We start from the raw sequence: 19,607 nt of genomic DNA, 5'->3' as shown, positions 1-19,607 counted from the left end.
CATCAAATAATCTGTTAGAATCGTTTTTTTAAACAGTCAATTTTCTCCGATTCCAGCTTCTTACATGTGAAGACTTTCTGTCAGTAGATTAATCAATAATAGTAATGGCCTGAAGAGGCACAAGCAGTGGCTTTCATGCAACTGTGGGACAATAAAACAAAAACAAAACAAATCACACGGAAAAGTGTAGGGTTACTTTTATTTACATATAAAAACAAAAACGTACAGCTGCACAGTCAAAATGACAGTAATCTTTTTTCTTCTTACACAGTTGGGAGACTAAAACAAAGAAAGCAACACAAAAACTGCTGGTCAGCTTAATCCTTAAGACAGCTCATAAAACAGAATTTGACTTTTCAAAGCATAAAAAGTAAAAACATAATATCCAAAGTAATCTTCATTTAACTTCTTTATAGTCTTTGAATATAAACCTTTTGGGTGGACTTCTGTATTTTTGTTGCCAGACTGACTGTACTGAGTTCATAGCAGTGTGGTAACTAGTAATAGCATAAATAATTCTCTATCATACACATTTCACATGATTAACTAGACACTTACATGAGACAAACTAATTTGCATTGGCTAAGAAGCAGTGGATCACAGTCTACTTCAGCATCATTTATCCATATCGAGTGTAGCACAACAACGCTGGGCGACATTTTGGTTACAGCACAAGTACGTGGACAACTTTTTATAGCACAGTTGACTCTTCCCTTTTTATTTGTCATATCATCAAGTGATTTGATATAGAAATCTGTACAAATAAAACCCTTACTGACAAATCTATGAACAACCTATATACAGTACACACATTTAGAAAGAGAGAGACTGAAAAATAGACGTATTTAGGAAAAAGACTTACACGCAGTCATACAAAAGATTTTCAACTGGACTGAGGAGAAGAGGAAACACATATGAAGCCCAGTTTGGATTGAATATGTACATCAGATAAACAAAAGTAGAAATACTGCTGTAAAAAAAAAACTTTTAAAATAACTATATGGAGAAAATGTTCTGAAATATACAGGGAGAACTCACTGAGATAAAGCCATTTCATTAATTTCTGGACTTTTCTCCAGGCAAACAATAAGCTAAGTGTTGATTCACTGCACCAAATGATTAGCATGCATTTTAGCTCAGTACTTTTTTCTATAGTAGCTGATTAAAGAGTAACTTAACAACCCCTGAAAGTATTGCGTTTGCTGACCCCTAGTGGTTGAACTTGTCACCTTGCCGCAGTGCAGTACAAGTGTGCTTCACAACCCGGTGACCTCACTGTTGGGTGTGGCTACAGGTGAAACAGGTGACCAGAAAGGGCAGTAAAACGGCGCTTTTCAGCCTGCCGTTAAATTACTCTGCAACAAAATCACAAGACTGCTACTTTGCAGATGAAGAGAAGTAAGAACAAGATCATCATTTGGGTTATTTTGTTTAAATCTGTAGTCAATGATCACAATGTGAAGGTGTGAGACTAATTTGTATGAACTTCAACACCTGCGGACAAAATGACCGGGATTATACAAATTTAAACATTTTAATACTTCCTGTATCACAAATTCTTGAAGAAATCTCTCAGTTAATTAGCAATCATCTGTGTGATATTCGTAATAGGGCAAGGTTAGTACCTCATTAACTACATAAACACAAGTAATTAACAGCTAAATAGTAGTGAGAAGACAGGAATGGAGTCATAAGAACATTAAAATGCAACATAAAATAAGACCTGGGTTAAATACTATTTGCAAGTAGCTTGCAACATTTTTCCACCTGTGTGGTCTCTGTGTGAGTCAGGTTTTAATGGGACAGTTCAAATAATTACGACCCAAGCAGCCTACATCTTCAAATGTCCTGACTGTTTTTTCCAAATCCAAGCTGATGTGCTTATTAGCGATTCATCCATGACACCTTGACTTATCGTGCCACGTTTAGGGTTTAACGCTGTCACAAACAGGGCTGAGCTGATACCAGCTGATGAATGCATAGGGGGTTCAGAATAAAACATATCTGTTTCAAGCCATATAAAGTTTAGCTGCCTCATTTGTCTTGTCATCACTAAGTTGCCTTTGAAATTTTATTGGACACAAATAAAGTATAAAAAATATCTTTTCATTAACTTATTCACAACATACTTTTTCACTTTATCCCTTTGCTTTTTCTACCTAAAAAAATAGTCAAGAGAAAAAGAAAGTAAAAAAAAAAACTGACCATCTTAGTTCCACCTTGACCTCTGGGCACTTTAGTAAGAATTTTGAAAGTATCCAGCACTTTTTGCAGCTTACTGTCTGTGTACCACGAAGCGATATGTTGGAGCTATGCTCTTAGAAGTCAGAGTCAGCATCCATGAGCTCCGCCTCCATTAAATTGGTCCGGGAGTGAATGGGTCCATAGCCGGCCCGTCGGCCTGCCGGCACCCGAGCCACATGCGCCAACCTCTCTGACAGCCCCTCTGTGAGATCCATCTCCCCGGGGTAGCGGGAAGATCCACTGGGCTGCCAGGTGGAGGCTGAGGGGATGCAGCGCGGGCTGAGACCCAGATCCTCTGGGCGGTCACTGAGGGTCAGAGGGTCAGAGAGCAGGTTGCGGCCATAGCCGTTCCACCTGCTCTGGTACTGCGGGTAGGCACACCTCTCCTCACAGGACAGCGGGTGGGAGGGTTGGAAATCTGGGTAGGACCCTGGCAGGACTTCCTCCTCCAGCTTCTGCTGCTGCCTCTGCTGTTCCCGCAGGTTAGCGACCAGGCTGGGGTGGCACGGCAGTTTGGGCAGGCGAGGCACTGAGCTGCGACCGAACTCACGCTGGCGATAAGCCTGTGGGTCCGCCGCCTCCTCCGCTGGACGCACCTCCTTCTTCCTCTTCTTCTTCTTCTTTTTCCTCTTTATCATCTCTGGTGAAATCTCAGCCTCCACCATCCACAGCCTGTTACGCTCCTCTGGAGGTGGCACTGAGAAAAAAAAAGAAAGAAAGAAAATAAGATGGCAGTCAACTGATAAAGAAAAGGAGAACAGAGGAAAAAGACAGAAGGAGCGGAGGAATGAAGGAACTGGAGAGCGGAAATATGTAGAGCTGTAGGCGTTAATGTCTCACCAGGTGTACCAGTAGGAGTAACAGAGATGTCCTGAGGCAGGATGGCACCTCGCCTCGCCACCATCTTCGTCACATGTTGCGCCCAAGCTGATGACATGTCATTAGATGGCTCATTTAGGTCAAAGTTGATTCCAGCTACGAATAAGAAAAGACAAACCACAAACTCTCGGTTTAGGCACAACTAAGGGCCGCTTCAAATCCAACACACTCTTAATGGCTCCTCCGCGGTGCCTCTGCAGCTCTGAAGCGCTCCAAGCTAAACAAGCACGGCGGCCACAGCAGCCTCACAGCTTACACGAGCAGGAACGTGTCATTCACTTCTTCGCTACAGACATAACAGTCGTCCCCGACCGTGTAGCCTGCACGCCACAAAAAAGCAACTGGAAAAAAAATTTTCAGGCCAAATTTAAAAGAAAAATAACACAGTGGTTCACGGAGGAGTGCATCATTACATCAGCACACATGGTGCCATTTTTCTACTGCGCCACCAAACACAACAAAGCTTCAAGGCTGGTTCACCCAAATTACAAAAAACACACGCTTACCTCTTGTGGCATCTATCCATGCAGATACTTATCATGTGCCCACATTTTGAGATCAACCAATCAGACAAGCCAGAACAGGACAGTGGACGTGTTGGGCAATTTGTTTGCATTAAAGAAATTAAATTGAAAAATTGAAAAAAGAAAAAAGAAATACTCCCAACTAGGAAACAAAAAAAAATCTGCATGGCTAATATCTCTTTATGAGGGTGAAACAGGGCGCGTTCTATGAATAATATGCGTACAATAACCATACTAACATGAGCTCCAGTATAAATAATCTAAACAAGACACCCTGCAGTTTCAGATATTTGCCACAAGGTGGAGCCAAACTTCACCAGACACAGCTTCCACTGTTTTTCACTCCAAAGAGAGGACAATTTAGCAAACATTCATGCAGATTTAAGTCAATATTATATTATTAGGTATTAAGTCAATATTTCTGTTCTTACTTCACTCAAATTTATCCTAATGGTCAGTTTAGTTTTCCCCAGAATGTCAATCTGCATTATTTTTAATGACTCCACTGAAATCCTCACCCACTGGTCCATCATGGGACACGGTGTGCATGCTGAAGGACATTTCCTTCTCTGGGTCCTTGTGAAGCTCCTTCCTCATGGCGAACGCCTTGGCAATCATCTTGCTCTTCTTGATCCTCTTCGGTTCGTTGTCACTACGGCCAATAATCCTGACACAGGAGCACAGGGCAGGTTGTGAGAGAGAGAGACAGAGAGAAAGACCACAGGTAATAACAACACCTGGTAGAAAGAGAGGCAGCATTTCCTCAAGGAAAACCAATCAGATGGTCAGATCATGTTTTTAATGCCAGCATCGTTTTACGTCACTCTGGAGGAGACGGTCTTAAGCTTAAACTGAAAACAATGATGCCAAGTCTTCATCAAAGCTGGAGGGAAACAAATTCCTGCGAGTAAAATCCAAGTCACAGTGAGCCCTTGTGAGTGCTGTTACAAAACCAGGGATTAACAGACCTAAATGCAAACACTGAAACGCACTGCAGGACTTTTGACTCCCTGCAAGCCTCAATACTTTTAAAGTTATCGAGTGAAAATGTCAAGTTTTAAAAAACATTTGGCAGGGAAACTCTGCTATGTTCGTAGATGCCCAGGTGCATGGAATTAGGCTTTTCCCACACTCGCCATATCTCTTAAACATAACAGCCAACATAAAACACAACCTCCAGAGTGCTGCTTACTTGCACCAGGTCCGTTTCCAGATCAGGATGGTGGCCTTGGTCCAGACCCAGGTGCTCATAGCGATTCCCGTCCCAAACATGGAGAACAGGTTGATTTTCTCCACCATCAGGCTGGGCCGGTTCTTAATGGTGCACTCTGGGATCGGCTTGTTGGTCTGAGAGGCGATCGTCACGTTGGCTTCGCACCTGTCGAACACGTCACAGAGATGATCAGTGTATGTCTCCACTGCATGTGCCTCCCACACCTTCTAGACATATAACTGAGGTACATTCAAAGGCTGCATCTGGTAAATAAGCAAGTCTTTTACATGTTAGGGCAGGAGAGAGCGGTTTACATATTTGAGGCTAAATTAATTCCCATCCAGCCAGTATCAACAGTGTGGGGAAATAGGGCTGCATTCACCGCCGTGAGCTCAGCGGTGGTGCAGCGGTTTGGAGTCTCTGCAGCATCATTTTGTGGATTTTTGTGTGGAGGGTTTAGCTGTGAAGTAGCTCTGATGCAGGCAGGTGTACGCCTTTGCTACTGCGCTGTGTAGTAAATTTTAAAAAAACAACAGGGTGTGGAGGAAAGTCGGGAAAAACTCACAGCACATATTCTCTGAAGCTCCTCTCCCATTCGGCCTGGTTGAAGAAGTCGTAGAAGTGGCAGCCGAAGGTGATGAAAACAAAACCAAAAGCGAGGAATCCGAATATGCCTGAGAAGGAGAAAGAGGGCAGCAAATCAGGCGAGAGACAGCTGACAATTCACGGCCAGTAGCCTTCACACAGGGAGGAAGATGCACTTCAGATGACGATGTGGAATAATGGGTAAAATTTTTGCAAAAGAACAGTAGAAATTCTTATTTTCCTGCTTATTTTCCTCATTTTTAAGAGACATTAGTCCAGAATGACGAAGTGTTTGCAATGTTGGCTTAGTGTGCTAACTGACATGCTGCCTCCACACTAATAGGTTTTCAATTTAAACCAGGGTTTTTAAACTAAAACGATCCCCGAATGTGGGGGTCTGTGTCATGGCTTCCAAAAGTCTACAATGACGCTTGGCTCGAGCCAGGTCTCAATTCTGATCTTGGGGTTCACACTGTTTGTCGGGTCACCAGTGTGGTGTGAAATGGCCCCGGATGAGAGAACGTACCAAGCCTCAGCATCGTCTCGTTGATTTTGCTGGCCGCTTTCTCACTCAGAAGTCCCGGGTGGTTGCTCTTGATGGAAAACAAAGTCATGACACCTATAAAAAAAGAAATTGCACCAAATCAGTCAGTGCCTGCAAGACCGGCTGCAGGGATGAATCTGAGGAGCACTTCTCGAGTATCACAAAGCCTTGAAGATTTGGATAAACTGCTTTCTTGAGAATGCTCACTGAGCTGTTGCTATAAATGTGTCGCCACTATGCAAGCCACTCACCCCGAATGAGGAAGTAGCCGCCGACAACTAGCACCACTCCAATGGGAGCCAGCACAAACCCGGCACGGTATCTGTAGTTTTTGTAGCCCACAAAACAGATCCCACTCACAGAGTCTCCATCCACCTGCGGAGCACCACACGACAGAGCCACAGCGAGTGAGAGAACTGATAAAAAGCTCAACATTTTTCAGTGTCAGAGGGTCGGATTCTACCTCAGCGATAGCCAGGATGGCCACAGTGAGGACGAAGGGGATGGACCAGGTGACCATGTGGAAGTAGGAGGTTCTGCCAGACAGCGGCTGGTGGGTGGTGCCCAGGGCTTTGAAGGACGTGTGCCAGGCATACGTCAGCATGACGAACCAAATCACACCCGACATGAGGGAGTAGTACACGATGATGAAGATGGTGACGCAGGACAGCGTCTCTGATGACCTGTAGGGACAAACGCAACATTCATGTGATTTTTAGGCTTTTTGTGTGCGTGACTCTGATTTCATCGAATCGGTCAGAATATACGAGTTCCATGTGAAAATATTCTGGCTCTACACGCCGTTTCCCCTGACTGCTCCTCTGATGTCCGCCCTCTCCCAATACTTTCACATGAAACTCTGTGAATTAAGGGTTTATTTCGACCAAACCAGAGTTCGTGGTGATTGTTGGGACAGTGGAAAGACAAATCAAGAAGATTTTTGGTGAGTTTTTTTACGATGATAAAATTACTGTTTTTGTAAATGGAGTCTGGTGGCTTTGGCGAGAGCGATATAACGGCTGTTTCTGGTTAAACAAAGAGGATTTTACTTTTTAACAAAAACGTTGCTCTCTGTGGAGATATTTTCCATAATGTTGTCAGACACTTAGAATAACAATCTGAGCCTGTCAGTGGCAAAAACAAACACTTTTAGTGGACGTATGTAGACCAGTTTCAAAGACTGTCCCCATTCGTCACTTAGACTATAAAATATAGGCTCCATGCACACAGATAATGTCTCCCATTCTTCCAGGACACTGAAATCCTCCAGGACACGAGGTCCAGCACCAAACCCTGATCTCATGACTGATTCACTTACGAGGGCTCCCCAAGTCGCATGGTTTTGTCGCTCTTGCACACAATCTCGTCGCGCGCTCCGTCCAGGAACTGGGCCAGCCAGCCGATACTGCCCACAAAGAAGCAGGCGTTGATGTAGAAGAGAATGACGGCCGGGTAGCGGTTGGAGTTCTTCCAGTCGGCAAGAAACGTGGCCTGCAAGAGGGGAAATTACGAGAGTCAGAAGAGGGTTGAAAAGAGAAGCGTCTGTGGAAAATCAAGTTTTCCCTGAATGCATACCAGGGTGAAGAAGGTGCAGAGGAGGGTGATGGTGCCGAAGTAAGCGATGTAGGCGTGCATGTCGTTGTGCTCCTCCTCGGTGAACAGAGGGTTGTCGCACTGGATGCCGCAGCCCTCCACGTCCTTGTACCAGCTGGACTGAATGTCTGTCTTCACCAGGGGAGCCTCACACTGGCCAGACGTGTTGAACTTCAGCTTCTGCACTTCATTCTGCACACGGAGCGGAGAGATGAGCTTCTAATGCAACTTCAACACAGTTTGTGAAGCTGCAACCAAACGTTTGGTATTTGATGCACTGACACACGCACTAGTAGAATTAGTCCTGATTATTTTCTGCTGATGAAATTATCAATTAATGGACAATTTTCAGCACTACTAGAAAATCCAAGGCGGCTCCCCTTCAGCTGACCCTGTGATCAATGAAGTGTCGCACCACATTATGGATCAGCGAAGCTTACCGAACAGCCCACAGGGAACTGGTCACATTTCAGGAAGTTTGGCCAGCCTCTCTCCTGGTCCACGATGCTACATGGCTGACGTGTCGCCAAACACAGGCTCTGGCTGGGCAGCTCGACTCGACCGTTCTCACATTTGGGCATGTAGACGCCGCAGAGCAGGGGCTGGATGACTGACCAACAGCGAGGAGCGTTCCGCAGACCTGGGACAGAAGAAACAGTCTGAGACCATCCTGAAGTGTCCAAGTTTGAGAGAACAGGGCAAATATCAAACTGATGGTGATCAGCATGATAATCAATTAGCTGACGTACAAGTACGCATAAATAGAAGCTATGACAGAGGCGAGCCCGTGTTTTTAAAGTAGATTAGCTGATTAACCGATCAGTCTACCAACAGCAAACTGATCGACACTGATCGTTTCCAGACACTCAGATGTGATGAAGTGCTACTGTTTCTCATCATATATGGTAGCAAACTGAGTGTTTTACAGGTTTTGACTCTTGTTCAGGCAAAACAAGCAATTTGAAGGCGTCACTTTATATATTACCTTATCTGAAGATTATTTGTGAAATGCTTAAAATATGAACAACTAAAAATGCACCTCTGCATAATCCAGCTGTGTACTTTGCTATTTCATCTCCTGGATAATAAAGACTAGCATGCACGCATTTCTCTGTTGGAGCATAAGCAGGTGATAGAGCTCTTTCCCCGAGTCTGATGAGGCTCCTTAGCACCACAGGTGATCACACCTGGGTTATTTGGGAGCCCCTGACACCTGTGAGGCAGCGACCTGGGCCTGACAGGTCATTAGTGGGCTCTCCTGAATGTGACAGTCCCCTTGCAGAACATCAACAAACCTCTTAACAGTGAGACCTTCCTATTGTTTGCTGGCTAACACCTATGAGTGATTCCCTTTGTTGCCTTTAATGTCTTTTAACCCTTCATTTCCTGCAGAGGTCCCTGAGAATTTGAGACCTCTCACTGTGCCACCAATTAACATTATTATCACAGGAAATGAGCAATCAATATGTCTGTATGGCGATTAAAAAAAAAAACCTGCATCATTTAACGAACTGATCCCACTGCTTATGAATCCAATATTGAACTCCTACAAAATAAAAGCACGAAAGCGAATTCCTATTGCTAATTGGATATACAGTAAACATGTAGTTCTTAATTATCAATTTCAAAATTAGGAAATCATTAACAATCATAATAACCCTATTGGTATTTACAGCACTCTATTTTAGACCTTCTGATCACTCGGATTGATCATATCTGCACTGTTACAGCAGTTCTCTGGTTGGATTGTTAAATGAGTATCACTCCACAGGCTCTAACATGAGATGGATCATTTCTCAGTTGTTACCTGGACCCATTAAAACTCACCAGACCACATGGTCAGCTTCTCATAAGCCTCCTCCTGGGTGCTGGAGTCCTCGGCCAGGATCAGAGAAGTATGCGTGTACGGCAAAGGCGATCCGAGACATGTGTTGTATTTAAGGGCCTCGCAGGTTGTGGTTTTCTTGCAGTTGTCCTCAAATATCGTCCCGTTCGGAGACAACACCGCCCCGGAGCCCGCAAGCCAGGCAGCCCAGACGCAAAGCATCCCGTAAAATCCAACAATGGGGCTCCGACCCAGGGAAGACATCTTGGGAGAGAGGCTCAACTGTGCAAAACTGAGACTACTTTGAATTCCGGCGCTTCAGTCGTCCCTTTTCCCATTAAACCCACGGATGAAGTTTTCTTCGTCAGATTTGGAGGACGTTTCCAAACGCGGCATGGTGCGAAAAATCTGCGGGGCGCTTCACACTTTTCTCGCAGTCCTCCCAAACTTTATGTATCCTGCACGTCTCGTCCGATCCTCGCTGGATCCTCCTGAATTCCTTCATTATCCAAATACCAACAGCTCCCAGGAAAACTGCGCTCAGCTGGGGCCAAAACGCGCCGTCGACTTAAAACCATATAAAGTGTTCGTTTGAAGCGCTCAGGCTGAAAAAGACATCAGGCCGAGAAAGTTGTAGGTTCGCCCTCCCCCCACTTCCAAAAAAACTTGCCATGAAAAAGTCTGGATCTCTGTAATAGGATCTCTAGCTCGGATGCACCACCCCCTTTTTTCCACAGCCCCCCCCTCCCTCTTTTTGCTGGCAGAAAAATAAAGATGATCAATTAGCCTCATCGATCCGTATGTGTCCCATGAAGCGGATTTTCTCCCGGTGAAGCGTCGGACGGGAGCCCTCTGAGGCTGCTGTGCGCCAGAGTTGCAGCTCAGAGTCTGGGTTGTTTTTTTGTCTCTGGTATGCACATGGTGGGGGAGAGCCAGAGCAACAAAACCTCCCCTCCCATCCCCCTCTGCAAGTGGAAGAATGTGCCTTATGGCAGGCCTTCTCAAAGTTTCTCATCTCAGGGACCCCCAGAAAAACACAGACCCCCATCTCCACAGGTTACCCTCACATCTCTGCAGTTTGAGTCTCACACCTGGGCAATGTTGGACAACATGTCACAAGCTGAGATGTTTCTCTGTGTAATGAAGCCCCCTAAAGAGCCCGGGTGGTCCTCAGAATAGGGATCTACCGAAACAACACCTATAATACAGTTAGAATAATACAATTATATTAACATAAATATGGTTAAAATATCACTTCAGTGCGTCGTTGGTGATGTTGCATTATGAGATTTCCATCATCTTTGAATAAGATAAAGATCCACATGCAACAGCTGCACAAGAGACATACACAGTGTAATGTGTATACACACACACACACACATATAAATCTCCTTCTCACCCCGGTGGGGTGGTATCTGTGTCATCCTCAAGCTCTGGGCCTCTCCCAGAGGCCTGGGAGTTTGAGGGTTCTGTGCAGTGTCTTGGCTGTTCCTAGGACTGCGCTCTTCTGGAGTGAGGCTTCAGATGTTATTCCTGGTATCTGCTGGAGCCACTCTCCCAGTTTGGGGGTTACTGCCCCGAGTGCCCCCACTACCACAGGGACCACGCTAGCCTTGACCTTCCACATCCGTTCCAGCTGCTCTTTCAACCCTTGGTACTTCTCAGTTTTCTCGTGTTCCTTCTTCCTGATGTTGGCGTCAGCTGGGATCGCCACATCTATTACCACCACCCTCTTCTGCTCTTTGCAAGACCTCAGACTGTATTCATGAACTGTACAAGTTCTTCCCACAAATTGACCCAACTTCTAATTGATTTATCATCGAATTCCTGCAAAATAAACGCCTGGAAGGAAATTCCTTATTTCTAAGTGGATTTACAGAGAAATTATAGTTCTTAATCACTTTCAAAGTCAGGAAGCCATGATAATATTTACAGTACTCTATTTTTGGCTCCTGTAACAACTGAGCTCTATCATATCTCTACTGTTACTGCAGTTTTCTGATTGGATAATGAAATTATTATCACTCTATAGGCTCTAACATGAGTTGGATCATACCATTAAAGTATGATAACGACGTATGTAAACATGTTGCATATCATTAGGTAAAATAATGTATATCATATATGTATATCATATTATATAAATATATGGCAAGTATCTATAAAAAGACACATTCGACAATAATGATACAATCTTATTATATGGGAAAACCATGATAGAGCCATACAACTTAGACACTGTACATGTGGTCTAATCTGCCCTGGACTGCAATTATCCGAGATAGAAACAGATGTAAGAGGATTTGTTTGCATTTATAAAAAGCCTCTTCGACTGAATATTGGTGGGTGTTTGCCTTGAGATCATGATAGTGGGAACGCCTTAGCCTTTATTCATAATCGTGTAAGATTTGCATGCATGTTGCATGTGATTGAATGATGTGAGTGTCTGTGTGAGTGGGGGAGAGGAGGGACACAGTTAATAACTCAAAACCGCATTAAATCAGTTTCCTTTGGGACCTCCATAATGGACTGGACTTCCTCTCATGCCGAGCAGAAAATATTAACACACATAACAGACAAAACTGACAGTCACATCATTTTATGATGATTTGTCAAAGAGAGTTTCAAACTAGTTAAGTTCTCAGCCGCGCTGCTGTTGTTATCGCATTAATTGGACGGTGCACTTGTGGTATTTGCATGGCTGCAGATGCTTTGTTTCTCCCCTGGTGTTCTGAGAGTAAATCTGGGTTAACTCTGCCCCCTCCTCTCGCTCTGTATCTCTGTGTGTGTGTCTGGGCCTCCTTGAAATCCACAGCAACATGGCCGTCCGAGTGAGTCAGAGGCAAAAACCAGGGACCACACACAGAGCCCCGGAGCACGGGCCAACACACACTCACTCACACACCAAAACCCAGCCGCTATCATGAGAGGCTGCTGCAGAGCCGAAAGCTGCTGTTAGAGCCGTCACTTTTTCATTCCGCTCAGATGCCTATTAAATGATAACATGTCACACCTCTGCCATCCCAAATGTTTTCTCACCCCTCCCTTCGTGCCATCAGGCTGGCGACACAGTAGATTTTCTGTTATGTGCTAAAGGGAAAGTCCCAGTAAGGAAAGTTACTCCAGCTTTACACTAACACAGAAATGTCATGTTTAGATTGTGGACTTGCGTCAAAGGCTGCAGGACCACGTCTGCTCCCAAAGATTACAGGCATCAGGTTTCAGGCTGGTGGAGATGAGAGGTCGCGTCAGTTTATGCTCCTTCACAGTTGCATTAGACCTTTTGCTGGGAGGTGAAGAATGAAAATGTGTCCTGTCAAATGACATCTCTTTACAGGTAAGAACCTGGAAGACCTGCCTCAGAGTTATCGCAGTTATCACAGACAGAAAAAGCATTTATGACCATGCTGAATCCTAACAAGAACAGTTACTTTCCTTTGCTGTCAGAACTTTGATTGGTACTGTAAGACAACCAGCAGAGAGGGGAAGATTAATTTCATGTTTTAGTTCACTGTAAATCAAATTTGTTCCTTCACTCTGAGAACCTCAACCACTGTCTGCTCACTGACTGGTCACAAAATACAAACGGCCCATAAACAAAACAACACAGCAGCACCTCAGGCATTCACACTGTTTTCTTCTGTGGTAAATAGGGAATTCCCCTCTCCTTTTGCATTTGAGATGAACATCGTTGCAAAAAAAAAAAAAAAAAAAAAAAAAAGGAGGTGAGATTCAAATGCAACATATGTGCAGAATATGCGCACAGAGCCTGTGTGGTTTGGCAAACATTGACGTGTACACAAAAACCCAGCAGCTCCGCAGCCATGCAGGCAGTCAGCTAAAATGGGAGGAGGAAATGACATCATGTGCAGTGTGAGGTCTTGGGAGGACAACCAGGCCGCCCAACATGGCCATGTTAGGATGGAGAGTCAGAGCATGGGTGCACACATTATCTTTACAGCTAATCATCAAATGAAACACTAAATTATGCTATTATACTATTTTTTTTTATCACAGAGGTAAATGGCATTTCTAAGGCGTAGAGGTGAATGCTTTTTTAACACATAGGCTTGTATACAAAATGACATACCCAGTGGCATAATGTGTGTCATGCTTCTTCCTCAGGAATGTATGAAGTAGGCTGACCTTTCTAGTGGACAGAGCTATTTGAACTACAAACTGAAAACAGGCACATTTTAGGGTACAAATTGCTAAAGCATGTCAGCTGTAATACATGTCAGCTGCTGGCAGCCATAAGCAACATCGGAGAGCATGCAAACACCCTCTTGTTTATTTGTTTTTTTTTATTATTTGTACAAAACCCAAGCATGTTCAAAAATGCAATTCCCTTTTCAGTTAGTTTACATGTGCAACACCATAAACACAGCTGGTATTAAAAATCCATAGATACGCAGTAACTCCCGCTCCTGTTTGGCATCTTTGATGAAAAAGGAAGGATAAAAAATGACTTGCAGATTATGCTCATTGCAGTCCTACAGTAAAAGTCAATGATCCCGTCAGTGTGACCCCAAGCAACAAAATACCCTCCCCTGCTCCTGCTGTGGGAGTTCCTAACCGCTGTAAAAGCTTTGTAAGTTCAAGCATGGTCATGTCCAGTAGGTGGCGACAGAGTCCTAGCTCTCCTTCTGTTTTCTTGCATGTCCTGACTTCCACCTCCACGCCAAGTGCTTCGAAGCACATTAAAGGTTTGTTCACGAGTCTTGAGCTTTTAAGTCCAAGAGCAATGCTCAACCCAGGCAGTGTTGACTGATGTTTCTTCAGAGAGCTGCCTGCTGTTGCCGCCACATTTGTGGTGCCGTTCATCAGATTCTGGTCTGATCCGGCCTAAGTCAGCTCCACGGGTCGAAGCGGTGCTTGAGGTTGTACTTCTGAAGCTCGATCTGGTCTTTGATCTGGTTGATCAAAATCTGAGACAGGAGGATGCCAACCAGCTGCAGAGGAGAAAACAGAGGGCTCACCGGCTGGCTGTAACAGTTAGTCTCTAATCTTAAAAGGCCTGAGCACAAAGTGTGTGTTTTTGTGTGTGTTGGTGTGTGTGTGTGTATCTCACCTGTGGTATGGCCAGTCCCAGGGCGATGCCTCCCAGCAGGAACAGGTTACTGTGGATCCAGTTCACCAGTTTGTCTATGCAGCCATTGGCGTGGATGTAGTTTCCAGCTTCAATGTACTCTAATTCCTGCATGCCCTGTCCACACATGGTGTTGATGACCATCTGCTCAAGTGCACAGACAGTTAAAAGTCAGTTAAATAAATACCGGCCACCAAACAACACAAAGAGGTGTCAGCAGAGTCTTGAGGTGAAGGACGGCGACCTCGTCTTTGGCCATGATGCAGCAGGAGAAGGGGACGGAGCAGCGTTCTCTGCTGGGGTTGTCCTTCTTGCAGTTAAAGTACATGTTCTGGGACCAGTCGGTGTACGTCACACCACCACAGCAGCCAAACTGAGGACACGTACAATAGAAGATATGTTAGTTATCTGTGCATGTAGCTGCAGAAGCTGCTATTTATAGTGACAAAATGAGGATGACCGATAGTACAGCGTGCATGGCATAAAGTCTTACCTCTTTCTGACCAAAGTCAATGATGTTTTGAAGATCAATATCTTCTCGGTAGTGGACGATGGCATTATTGATAATCTCAGTCACTTTATTCCGAGCCTTGGCAGAGTACAGAAGAAGACTCAATTTAAAATGATTACACAGGTTATATGTTGGTTCATAAATTGTAAGTTTTCACATCAGTGGAAATCACAAGATAGATGCATTAAACAATTTATGTGAGGTAAGTTTTTTGGAAGCTATGACAAATATGACCTCAAGAGACTCTTTCTACTGTCTGGTCTCTAATTGCTGCTTGACATCAGAAACATAACTTCTTCTCAAGATCTATAAAAAAAAAAAAATTGAAGTTTGCAGCAGTTGCACACAAAGCCCAGAAGAGGGCAGCGTTTCAAGGTTCTTCACAACCACAAAAGGACGCATAAAGCAAAGTTTACCTGAAGGAAGGAACAGTCACTAAACAAATGAAGCATTAGTATTATCATTATTTTATATATAATATAATGATAATATATATATATATATATATATATATATATATATATATATATATATATATATATATATATATATATATATATATATATATATATATAATATAATTATTTTATATATATATATATATATATATATATATATATATATATATATATATATATATATATATATATATAATTATTTTATATATATATATATATATATATATATATAGAAATAGAAATAGAAAATGAAGCATTTGCAGCTACAGTCACTGGAATAATCACAGTATAAATAAATTAAGATACCATTTGTGTCCACATTTTGCTTTTGAAGTTTGACATAAGTGTCTTTTTTTCAAATTCATTTATACTCATGTTTTTCTGATTGATCCTCCATATTGTTTCATTACCTTATCAGCGAAGATGAAGCCCAGGATCCCAGCCACCAGCTGGAGCAGGAAGATCACTGTCAAACAGATACAGAACTGTGAGGAGGAGGAGGAGGAGAGGGAGGAGGAAGAGAGAGAATGATGGTTACAACAGAGCAAAAATGATTTGTTTGGGGTTAATTCTTCAGAGGACAGATTCTGTGAGCTCCTCCTTCTCAGCTGTTACTTGTTACCTCCTCGACTTGGAGAAAATGTGCAGAAAAATGCAAGAAAACTAAGATCGAGGCTCTACAAAAGAAAGAAAGAGTAAAAATCCAGTCAGGTTCCTTAGTTTAATGAGACTGCTCCAGCACAGTTTTGAGTTTTTTCAAAATAAAACAGTTTTTTCTTTGTTGTTGACTGAACTTAAATCTGACACCAGCATGCATTTATACACGCATCTATAAAGTTCTCGTCCCAGAAATCATCTGTGCAGAATCCATTAAAGGCCGGCTTACTGTCTGCAGGAGGCAGATGTTTTCTCTCAGGGAGCCCACACAGCCACAGAAGGTGATGATGAACATGAGGACCCCCACCACCATCAGCATTACAGCGGGGTCCACTGACAGACAGGCCAGAGCTGCCTCTGAGAGGAAGAAGAGAAGAGGGGTTCAAAGGCTTTTTCCAGATGACAAATTATTCCTTGCAAACAGTAACAGGAAATTTGCTTGGTGAAAGCATGAGGAAAGACTGTACGCTCCATCAGAGAAAAGGCCCTTTACCTGCATGTTTCATCATGCGGGCGTACACGCCAATTGACACCATCACCAGGGAGATTATCTGAGGAGAAGAAGAAAAGATTTCCCAAGAAATTCTTTATCATTCGTGCGCTACAAAATATTAGAAAAACCACGCATCACAGTGTGTGAGGAACCACTACGTATGCTCATGCTTGTTCAGGGAGTGGCACCATTCACCTAAACACTTAATCAAGTACATATGAGTCATAGATGAGGCTTTCCTGATAGAATAAAAGATATTTTTCAAAAATAACAAACTCTAGGAAAATCTATGCTTTTTTTATGCAGTGTTTAACAAGGGGGCACAACAGTGTCATTAGAAATGCAGATAAGGAGATTCTGCCATCCACTCTGCTTCCATTTGATGAAATCGACCTGGCAGCAATCTGCACCTTTCCCTAAAAACATAAAGAGCCTTTCACTCGCAGTCCTCTCTCAGCCTCAATAGAATAATAGGGAGCTCGCAGAAACACTCTTCCCAGCCTGAATGAAATGGATCCAGTTACCACAGACCCAGCACCTTCTTTAGGTGGGAGGGTGAAGCTCGATTTGTCTGCGCCCTTTAGTAAAGGCTTGATTTCACAGTGACTAACCCAGACATGACACCTGAAGCAGAGTGTGTCCTTGATGAATCAGGAAATGCAATAAATCACACTGAAGATTACACACAACCCAGACTATGACAGAACCAATGGGTTTGCAGTAATATCTGGTGCCTCATGCAGAGCACACTGTGGCCAGAGGCAACAGAAAGGACAACAACACATTCCACGCCGAAGAGCTTCAAGTTTTTGCACGACCTCATCCTGTTCGTACACGGCCAGAAGTTGTGTTCACCGCTGACACGCTCATGCAGGCTTGTTTTAAAAGAGACTGCTGAAGCGCTGCTGAAAACTCTGTCTCTCCTTAATAGATTTCAACTTTTTTGCTCGACCAGAAGCAAGAAAGTCTGCTCACACGGCTCTAAACCACAGCAAGCTTAATCTGCAACAACAGATCTGCTTTAAAATGCTGTAAGTCAGAAATCTCCTTACGTTCCAGGCCCCGAGCACCTGACACTGAAACCTGCAGATATGAACTTTGGCTTGTTAACTGTATCCTTCACTTCAAAGCCGAAAGCAGTACAATTATTAACACCCAATCATGGGAGACAAAACACCAGTCAGCCGGTGCAGAGCTAATCAATGCGATCACCTGCTGTGTCCACCCGAGCCTCTCTGAACCAGGAAAACCAAACATCTCATCTAGTGTGAAATCTGAGATTTGTGTAGAAATGTGCACGACCTCATCAGCGTGTGAATCAATGAAAGTTTCTTGGCAGCTGAGCGTGCGATGAGAGGGACGGGCCTGAAATCAAACCACAGCAGGTTTGTTGACTCAGTGAAGGTGTTTAAAGCAGTCACAACAGTATCGTGCGCTAAAACCCCCTGGAACAAAATCTGATCATGCATTCCTGATCTGCACACTGAGAATACAACTTGTGCAATACTGTGTGTGCGTGTGTGTGTGTGTGTGTGTGTGTGTGTGTGTGTGTGTGTGTGTGTGTTTGTGTTGCCTTCCCCCACTGCTCCTGGATACTGGTTCACTTTTTGTAAAACACACAAGTTAATGGACAACTAACTCAAATAAAGCAGTGGGCTGTCAGCAGACAGAATCCACATGTTTTAGCTTAAACAGTAAGTCTGACAGAGCTGGACCCTGACAGAGCTCTGAGATCTGATTGGCCAAAAAACAGAATGATCAACCTGCACTCAAAGGCAAATAAAGGCGAGATGTTTGTGATCTCTTGAGCTTAACATCACTTACCCAAAATATTAAGTTAAATATGAACAGCAGATACTTGACGACCGGGCTGACAAAGCTGTAGTCCTCGTCAGACCCAGGCGCGCCTCTGCGTCTTCCTCCCATGGCGACGGGGATCCAAGTTGTCCCAAGTTTGCGCAAGCGAGCTTCCACCTGCGCGAATGAAAGAAGCTCAGAGAGCGAAACTACCGACCCGACAGCTACTGGTTTCACTCGAGCCGACGCGCGCAGGTCCTGTGAGGAGGCGCAGCTGCAGCCAGCGGCGCAGCGCGAGCGGCTCCGACTGGGCGTGGAAACAGCGGGTGTGTTGACGTTGTGTTCTCACGTCTTCACAGGTGAGACACACCTTCTTCTTTGTAATTCAGGGCCTCCTGACAGACCCCGTGGACCACGAGCAACAGCAGGAACAATTTGGTGCTTTATTTTTTTTGTGTAATATTAAAACTTGTATTTACTTAAACGTTTTAGCTACTTTATTTACTGTTTGACAGTTTAATCTACAGCAATGCATCATATTCTGTAAGATCATTATATGTTTGCAGTGTCGCTGTCCTGTAGTTCTAACAAGTCAACTTTTCAGGAGCTCAGAAAAACAGCCTGTTTTCAGCTTTGTGACGATTTATTTTCCAGCTAATCCTAGAGGGGGTTTAAAATGTATTGATCTCAAGAAGCAGTTGAATTTTCTCAACCCACAGAGGAACACTCAATCTCAGGTTTAGAATCTCCAAATCTGGAGATATGTGCTTTTCATTGGACAGGTATGGGAAACTGTCATCTAAAAAGTAACTAATAACTAAAACTGTCGAATAAAACTCGTGGAGTAAAAACTAAAACGTTACAGTACATTCCACCACTTTAAATTGTGCATTACATCGAAAGGGCAACATTACATTGGGTTGCATTAAACTTTTACCTGCGCAAATTAATTAATGGTAAAAAAGGTCCAGGATGCCACAAAAAGATGGCCCAAAGAGCTTTTTCCCATCATAAACACACCATTATTTATATATGGCACCCTCTCATCTCGTTTTTTCGTCTCATTAATTACCTAATATTAATTGTCTTATCACATTAAAAACATTTGCTTTGAAAGCAATACAATTGAACCCTCCAGCTTTTATTTTGAAGGGATACGCACACAGCACGACAGTTTCCACAACATCCGCTTCAC

At 43.7% G+C, this 19,607-nt stretch overlaps 2 protein-coding genes across 2 annotated transcripts; both read right to left on the bottom strand.

Annotated features, from left to right (window-relative positions):
* Positions 1-172: 172 nt before the first annotated feature.
* Positions 173-10,055, bottom strand: smo (smoothened, frizzled class receptor). The gene is made up of 12 exons (XM_041963827.1): positions 9,410-10,055; positions 8,023-8,222; positions 7,565-7,774; positions 7,308-7,480; positions 6,453-6,672; positions 6,241-6,364; positions 5,972-6,064; positions 5,426-5,534; positions 4,840-5,025; positions 4,166-4,314; positions 3,085-3,219; positions 173-2,941 (listed from the first exon to the last, which is right to left on the bottom strand). Exons 1-12 carry the CDS (start codon positions 9,669-9,671, stop codon positions 2,319-2,321), a joined length of 2,484 nt encoding a protein of 827 aa, XP_041819761.1. The 5' UTR covers positions 9,672-10,055; the 3' UTR covers positions 173-2,318.
* A 3,638-nt stretch (positions 10,056-13,693) lies between these two features.
* On the bottom strand, positions 13,694-18,691 carry tspan33a (tetraspanin 33a). Its single transcript, XM_041963942.1, has 8 exons — positions 18,440-18,691; positions 16,616-16,673; positions 16,352-16,479; positions 15,876-15,950; positions 14,990-15,085; positions 14,741-14,869; positions 14,479-14,640; positions 13,694-14,359 (listed from the first exon to the last, which is right to left on the bottom strand). The coding sequence occupies exons 1-8, from the start codon at positions 18,539-18,541 to the stop codon at positions 14,258-14,260; spliced, it is 852 nt and encodes a 283-aa protein (XP_041819876.1). The 5' UTR covers positions 18,542-18,691; the 3' UTR covers positions 13,694-14,257.
* Positions 18,692-19,607: the final 916 nt, after the last annotated feature.

This window comes from Chelmon rostratus, chromosome 22, assembly GCF_017976325.1.
Source record: "Chelmon rostratus isolate fCheRos1 chromosome 22, fCheRos1.pri, whole genome shotgun sequence".
NCBI classification, from domain to species: Eukaryota; Metazoa; Chordata; class Actinopteri; order Chaetodontiformes; family Chaetodontidae; genus Chelmon; species Chelmon rostratus.
This window is presented reverse-complemented; position numbering and strand designations above follow the sequence as displayed.